The sequence below is a fragment of the Dermacentor variabilis genome, chromosome 4, assembly GCF_050947875.1.
Source record: "Dermacentor variabilis isolate Ectoservices chromosome 4, ASM5094787v1, whole genome shotgun sequence".
In the NCBI taxonomy this organism is placed as follows: Eukaryota; Metazoa; Arthropoda; class Arachnida; order Ixodida; family Ixodidae; genus Dermacentor; species Dermacentor variabilis.
This window is the reverse complement of record NC_134571.1, coordinates 169174127-169182637: the sequence shown is the minus strand read 5'-3', so window position 1 is coordinate 169182637 and position 8511 is coordinate 169174127. Positions and strand designations below refer to the sequence as shown.

The 8511-nt window shown below is 43.8% G+C and overlaps 1 protein-coding gene across 1 annotated transcript in view; it reads left to right on the top strand.

The window, feature by feature from the left end:
* The first annotated feature begins 2088 nt into the window (after positions 1–2088).
* The window catches only part of LOC142578410 (tissue factor pathway inhibitor-like), a 50071-nt gene continuing 43648 nt past the window's right edge, over positions 2089–8511 (top strand). Inside the window, exons 1-3 of the mRNA XM_075687799.1 lie at positions 2089–2101; positions 2187–2202; positions 5242–5318. Coding sequence (XP_075543914.1) covers positions 2089–2101; positions 2187–2202; positions 5242–5318 — 106 coding nt within the window. The remainder of the gene's footprint in view (positions 2102–2186; positions 2203–5241; positions 5319–8511) is intronic.

Here is an 8511-nt window from a genome sequence, read left to right as displayed (position 1 = left end):
CTGCAACATTCTTAATCTCATCCGCCCACCTAACTTTCTGCCACCCCTGCTACGCTTCCCTTGCGTTGGAATCTAGTCCGTAACCCTTAATAACCATCGGTTATCTTCCCTCCTCTTTACATGTCCTGCCCATGCCGAATTCTTTTTCTTGATTTCCACCAAGATGTGATTAACTCGCGTTTGTTCCCTCACCCAATCTGCTCTTTTCTTATCCCTTAACGTTACACCCATCATTCTTCTTTCCATAGCTCGTTGCGTCATCCTCAATTTAAGTAGAACCTTTTTCGCAAGCCTCCAGGTTTCTGCCACGTAGGTGAGTACTGGTAAGACACAGCTGTTATACACTTTTCTTTTGAGGGATAATGGCAACCTGCTGTTCATGATCGCTTAATCGAAACGTGCCAACCAACGCCTCCTAAATTGCAGGCTTGCGCACTCTCCTTTATCACCTCATGCTACTTCGACCAACATTTCCATTGCGAAGCCCGGCGTGACAGAAGCGGTAACGTCAAGACCACCGCCGCGGTGGTCTTGACGTGGTCTTACCTGGGAGCGCGCCCATCAGATTCTATGCAGATTGGCAAGGTAGCATAACGTGGCAGCTCAAAGTGCACCGGCCTTGTGCTAACAAGGAGGCGTTGGTCAAGTGTATCAACGCGCCGGATTACCCGCTAGGAGTTTGTAACTCGCTGTACTTCACAGCGGTGTTCAACTGAACATTGATGCTTTCACATTCACAACTTATTAGAAATGCTTAGGTGTCCGCATATTTTAGTCTGTAGCGATGTTCGCTCTCTCGCGCATAGTTTGTTTCCTCGTCCAGGTCAGGAAGAAAGAAAAGCATAGGTAGTTCAGTGGTAGAAGACTCGCCTGTCAGGCGCCAGCCCAGGTTCGATTCCCAGCCGACGCATGATTTCTATTTACTCAGCAGTTTGCCGATAGGAGCAATTTCGTTTCACACACAATGTCTTTATCACGTTTAAATATCCATCAAGGCATCACGTCCTGTAAGAGCCAGATCAATTTAATATTTTGCGTATTATATCGTTATTCACTTTTCGAACATTGTCAATTGCTTAAAAGCGTATTCCTTCCTATTATGTTATTTGCTTTAGAAACCTACGTCTATCACGGTCTCACTAATTTACGCGAAATTCGAATTTATGGGTTACTATGTAATAACTAACGATCCTGCCTATTTCTGGTACTGCATCAGCGTTATGTGTGAAATGACGACATGTCAAATTGTACCTGCAACCTTGTTTGTTCTACTACCATGCAGCTGATCAACTTGTCGTTTAAGGCGAGTAGTACCGCAGATACAAGGAGTTGGAGATCCTTGTTAAATGTATGCTAAAAGAAACAATAACCGCCGTAGATACATTGCCGGATTGCTACTCACCACTGATAGAAGACGCGACGCAATCCTAAATGCGCTACTTAATCTACCCGTCTTATTTTTCAACTTTGTCAGAATTTAACAAATTACCTGGGGTACATTGCACAATTTCACCGCTTGAACTGGATTACTCAGAGGCGCAAGTTACTTGCACTTGAAATCGGAATGCGTAATTTAATAATAAGAAAGTTTTTCTGATAAATTATCAAGTGACATCTTGAGCGCACACATTCTTATTTAAGAACTACAATTCTCAAATGTGGGGAATAATCAGTGAAATTATTTACAATCTCTCAGCCACTACGAGCTTAGACATCAAGTTGACATCACGAAGCCATAACAAGCCGATGCCTCGGAAGTCTCAGAAGCCTTGTTGCATAGCCACGCTGTGGAGCTTGCCGCAAACATCGATAATAAAAGAGGAAGCTTGGGTCCCAACTGAATTGTTGCTTTCTGGTACGCACGTGATGAAAAATAATATATGTTTGACAAATTCTACCACCTTCATGAAAAAGTAGGGAGATTGGTCGGTCTTCTTTTACTGTTAAAAAAATAGCTTTTTTTTTCATAAACATAACCACTCGTTCTGATCGTTCTGAGTAGAAGAGGAGGTTGAAGAATAGGCAAAGCTGTGGTTTTTGACACAGGCACATCGGTGGAACGAGTGGCAGTGTGGAAGACAGCGAAAAATGTCAGGCCAAGGTGAGGCGAACGCGCATCACTTGACAGAATTTCCATTTTATAAACTGGTACCGACTAACAGTTCACCTTTTCTTTTTATCTGCAGGTAGCAGTGAGCGGGAGTAAGTATTGGTGCTTATTGTATAGAACAAAGTTCACTGTGCAGATGAGGTGCTGGGTCGCAACTTAAGTTATCAGGAGCATATATGACACTGCGTTATCTGCTGTAAATAAATGGCTCAGCCTGGTTATAGCATTCAGAAGGATAAGGCACGCAATGCACCATGTTTCTTGTGTATAATACCAGTTTCAAATTGGCAGCAAGTATATTTAGCAAGTGCGCATTTTCGAAATTTCGGATACGAATCCAATTGACTCTGTTTGGCTACTTGAATTCAACACAATATTTTGCTAGCGCTAAGTGTTATTGGGCCTCATGGCGCCAAGTCAATGCCTGTAAGCATATATCCTTCGTTTAGGCTACTTAGAGATTCAGCCGATAGACTTGGTGACCCATGAATGGGCTGTTTAAAATGATTCCTGATACTTCTTCTAAAGGCATTCTAACTGAGCGGGAGCATAGTTTATTGAGCCATATTGGGAAGTAGTCAATTCTCAACTTAGAATTGTTCTTGGCTGGGCTACACGCAATGCGTTATTTTAGAATATACGTTATAAATATGGGCTTTTGAACGTTTATGGGCTAATGATCTGTGAACAGCGAATCATATTCTAATATTAAGGACGGGGTATAACCAAGCGAAATGATACCAAGTGTTTACTCTTCTTGGAACTGACATTGTGGTTCGCATTTTGCAGTTTTTATATTCCGACGTCTCCCTCATAAACAACGCTGTCATATTATACTGTTTATTTCTGTTTTTATTCGTTTCAACAAAGAGACGCCATTTAATCTGCCCTGCACCTTAGTCAGGCAATATGCACCACTGTTGCTTTTTTATTTTTACGCTGTCAGTGACGTCATGAGAATGGTTATCATGCATGTAGCTACTGCAGTCAGCGACGTCAATTCATTGATAAAGCAAGGTTGCACTGCCTTTATTCACTGGCCCTGCACGACCGAAGCGTTCCCTGCAATCAGCAAGCTGATTCTGTAAGATCACCGATGTGAATCAATCCTGGAAATTCTATGGCGCGCATTTAGTGGATCGTACGGGGTATACTCAGTAACTTTCAGAATTATGTATTGTGCACGCTTTTCTTCAATTTGTGCTGTTTGAATACTATAACTTTGTAGGTGCTTGCATCAAGCGCTCTTGCTTTTTACGAAATTGTGGTAAGCGGCGCAACAAACACAACTACGTAGTTAGAGAAATGTTATAAGGGTAGTGTTTTAGTTTGACCTCATTCAGGCATTGCTTCGGTTTTGAGATTTTATTCGATGCTTGTTATGGTGCATTTCGAATATTTGTTTTTATCATGCGAGGAAAAATGCTCGTTTCTTTCTATGTAGAAAAAATTCTTTTGGAATAGTGCTCTCGAGAGTGTTATCTCTGAAAATTCCTTTATATAGCTAAACGCAAGCTGTAATTTTAACCGTACTTGTGTATACTATTTATAACTATGTGCTGATTTAATGTACTTTCGGGAACACTGCATGACTGCTGGTTAACCTGCAGTCGAAGGTGTTATGAAGTTTTTCACACATTGCGCCTTTAGTCATAGCTTCTGCGTCCATGAACTGATAAAGAACTGCATTTAGCTAGCAGGTGACCTCGGAAAGCTAACTGCCTTATTGTATAGTTCTCTAAAACAATGTCTTGTTGAGTTTATGGAGCCATCAAATCAGGTCTACTTAATGGTTTGTCGGCAGATAGATTTGTTTTTTTTTTATTAATCTAAAAGGACAGTTTACTTTATTACTATGTCATGTTTAGGTCACAGGAATGGTATTTAAGGTTGGCAAGTTAGCTGATTTTTAATGATGTCGACAGTCAGTTTAACTTCACTATCTTCATAACAAGTCGACCTATTGGCGCGTTTTGTAGTGGGGCGTAGTCTCGCAGTTCTTTTCTGTCGTAGATACAACTGCCCAAGGTGCAAACACTTCTAGATAAATTTTTCACTTATTGGTTGGTTCAGTCTTGCCCCTTTCATTCATAAAATGCATGAATACCACCCGCTCATAAATGTTTGGAGCGGCATCCAGTGTGTTAAAGCCTGTGATTATCATTTGCATTTTGCCGAGTACACCTGCTGTGTATACGTAATCTTGAACTTTGTAAGTAAGAAGAAAATGTATTTATATATTTTATTTGAACGATGCTCATACGGCCTACTATTTATATTCAAGTTATTGCAGAAACATTGTTGTTCGAACAGCCATTAGTACGCGTCAACAAAGCATGCTCTCGGGCTAGTCTATCCATAGTCAAAACAATAAACGTATAACATTAACAAGGAATGCGCATGAAAAATGGCAGGGCATCTGTGTCCTTGCGCAAACTTGTCTTAAATTAATTAATTAAATTCTGTGGTTTTACGTACCAAAACCACGCTCTGATTATGAGGCACGCCGTAGTAGGGCACTGCGAATTAATTTCGATCCCCTGGGGTTCTTTTTAACGTGCACTCAACACGATTGTGTTGTGGACACCTTTCTTTTGTCCATTGTGTTACCGCTACGGTTATAACTTACGGAGATAAATATTTTTGCAAACAGTTGGAGACCGCTAAATACGTGAATGACAAGTATACGCCACAAAGCAAAAGTATACAGAAACTAATAACACAAAAAAAGTCATCGCGAACATCTAAAGCTAGCGCCCTTGTTTCGGCTTCCTTGTGCTCGTTTATACGGCAGTTTTAGTGCGGACTTTGTATTAGGTTATAGCTTCTCCTGTGAATATTTTCAACAGGAATCCTCTATACTGGAACACGTAATGACTTTTTTCTATGAAGCAAAAATGGTTTGAACCGTTTCATCGATTATTAGACGGATATAGCAAAAAAATTTTGTTGGAGAGATTAGCGTCCCCAAACAGCACGTTGGTTTATGAAGGACACCATAATGGAGGGCAGTTTTCTGCATTGTCACTACTTGACAATATCAACTAACTAGGTTAGCGTGAAGGCTGTATTGTTGCTGTAGTTTAGCGCGCGAATTACTCAGTGCCACACCCACCTCATGGTCATTTCAGAAAGTCCCCTAACGTCGATCGGCCCTCCCGCGCCTCGCCGAAGAAGCGTCGCCGTCAAAGCGAAAGCGGAACCAACGGTGAGCGCTACGCCAGCAGCAATCTGTACGATTAGGGGTAAGCTACGGTTTCAGGTATTGCCGGATAATTTGAGAGAAACAAGCGAAACACTGTCTCAAAAGATGCCGAAATAAGCAGCGTCATTCACGCGTTTCGAGCCCATAATGGAGCGGAGTATTTTGTCATAATATTATATAAAAATAATGCCCAATTTACCTTTGATGCAGTTACGTATGTCTCGTGCATTTCGTGTATATTTCGTATATTTTCTGTATTTTGTGTTGCTGTATTTTAACTCATGCTCGAATTTCTTCAGCAGTGGGTAATTTGAAAGAGAGGAAGAAAATTATTGGGCGCGAGGGCTGCTAATGGAAGCGCTGGCGCTGCTGTCGTTTTTAGGTCGAAAGTTGGATCACGTGACACCACTTCGCCTCGTCTCAGTAGCTCCGCAACGGCTTGCAGCTAGCCGTCTTTTCTTGCCGTTGAGGAGGCGAGCTTTCATATCTTTGTCGGAGAACTTTGTTTCTGATTGTCAACAATCACCGACTATCGTATTAGGTGCGAAAACGTTGCAATGGGAGCCCACCCCAGAAGCTTGTGGTGCCCACTAAGATAGCGAGACACGCTTGTTTCAGTTTGCGTTCGGGTATTTGGTGTGCAAACGCACTCTGCGGTGGTAATTACATCCGGCGTACGTTCATCGTTGTGGACGTGTTATTCTAGCAATTCCTCGGTGCGATGTCATAACGTAACTTTTTGCGAAAGACATGCAGTCCATACGGGCAGGTTTTGGTATTGTGAACAAGGGGGGGGGGGGGGGGGGGGGAGGCTCTTCGCATGCGTTGCGTTTCTTTTTTACGGGAAATTTACTAAGCTTTCAAAAGATGAAGCGCCAACAGAGACAGCACACGAATGAAGAAACAACATTGACAGGACACGCGCCTTGTCCTGTCAATGTTGTTTCTTCATTGGTGTGCTGTCTCTGCTGGCGCTTCATCTTTTGAAATCTATGAACCAACTAGCCCTACAGCGTGGTCTACTGTAATCTAGTAAGGAATGCTAACGATGGTGGGGTACCAACACCTCATGAATATATTAGCCAATTTCTAGTGCACTGCGCACAAATATGACCACTATGCACCCATCACAGCTTTGAGATATGTACTTTTTTTTTCGTTTCTTGACGTTCAAAGCACTAAAAATTTAATTCTGGCGTTTTACGTGCCAAAACCAAAATGATTATGAGGCACGCCGTAATGGAGGGCTCCGGAGTAATTTTGACCACCTGGGACTATTTAGAGTGCACTTACAATTTAAGTATACACGAGCGTTTTCGCATTTCGTCCCGATCGAAATGCGGCCGCAGCTAGCGGTGTCTAATCAGCGACTTCGAGCTTAGCAGCGCAATGCCGTAGCCACTGGGCTACGACGTCGCGTGGCTATACGGAAGAAATCACCGCCCAAGCGCTTTGTACAGATGGTTAACCAGCGAAGCTGAAACGTGCAGCCCCGGTTCTTATCACTGGGTTAATCCCGACGGTTCATTAAACGACTGCTTGGTAGGCTGGTGGATCCTAGGTACGCAGTTGCTGCTTGCGCTCGGCTGCACGAGCCTGTTCTTGTTCCCTTGCTGCAGCTTCAGCACAGCGTAGACGAGTTCGTTCCCCGTTCTGCTCGCGGCGTTGCTCATCGAAAGCTGCCTGCTCCTCAGGAGTACGTATGACGCGTGGCCTACCCATTTCGGAGCCGGAGAGAAACTACTGCCCGCGCCCTCGGCTGTGAGGAAGAGCAACGATGTCGCTTCTGGGGCAGCTAATCCAACACCACCTAGACAGCACAAGGCCTTTTCACTCCAATTCATGACGTCATGTTACCGGGCCCGATGCCATGGAAGCTAATGGAGATGCTGCCGAGTAGGCAACGGTTATTTTGACGTTACCGCTTTCATCATGCCAGTCTTGCCAATGGAAATTTCGGTATAGGTAGCGTGACGTCATGGATCGGAGTAAACAGGCCTTGTATGGCCTTGGTGACGTTGGCTAAACGCGCGCCTCTATTTTTTTTTCGCGCGCATACGCATGGCGTTGCGCCGGGGGAGTTTTCGGCGCACTGGCGACCGACAGACTGACGGACGAATCGGCAAGCCATATACAGCTCCACTGTAAAACAACACCTATAAATTGACTGTCCTCCTCTGTGTCATTCAGCACTAAAACAGTTAAACACGTCATTTCCCGCCGTTGTCCGGTGCGTATCCATTAGAAATAATTGAGACTCTCAGGCTGTGGAAATATTTGACACTCACGCCAAAATTTAACCGAATTTGAGACTCTTTAGGTCTGATAAAACTCGCTTTTTTTATTATTTTAGTACTAATTAAGTCGTGGTTATGGGTCAAATAGGAAGAAGATAGATGCTTTCATCACAGAGTCAAGCAGATATGAACCAGTTAGCGTGGACAGTAAACGGGCAAATACGATGTCTTGACTGGACCAACAGATTAACGGGTGCATGCCGATGTGTTTAGCGAGAAGCCTTACCCACAAAGAGAGGTTAAACATTGTGCGAAGGATTATCCTTTGGGTTCAAGCCATCTAAGCGCAAGAAATTTGCACCACACGTTATCATACCGCGCGCACTACTTGCCGCGCGAACGGTGGCGTGAGTTCTTCCCCTAGGGCACAAAAGCTACACTACTTGTAATGAATGGTGTTTATACTTCAATGTAGCGCGAAAAGCAAGGGGCAGTAATAAACGAAGGTCATAGGACCAGCTCTGCGCAGGTACCACAGCGCTCGTTTTATGTCTTTTGTGTGTGCGTGTGTTCCCGTAAATTGCCGCGCTAATTTCAAGTATGCATTTTTTGCCGCATCTGAATGCCTCTCTTTCGGGGGTCGTGTTGCGTGATCTTGCGTAAATGTATATGTTTGCTCTGGAAGCGCGCCACCAAGTTTTAGCGATTGCTGCCGGTTATGCAAAAGCAAGCGCATCGGTCCATTACCGCACGGCATAGATGTCATGCATACTGTACACGCAGGAAGGTTTATAATATGGGCCAGAAAAACAGATCTATGAAACAAAATGCTCTATCGGGTAAACGTAATCGCAGCAAATGGCCAAAACTACGTGCCCTTACATTGCAACACGTTGTGCTTCCGGCGCCGCCAGAGCTGATGCTTCGCACGGGATCCGACTTAACACGTCACTTGGGCG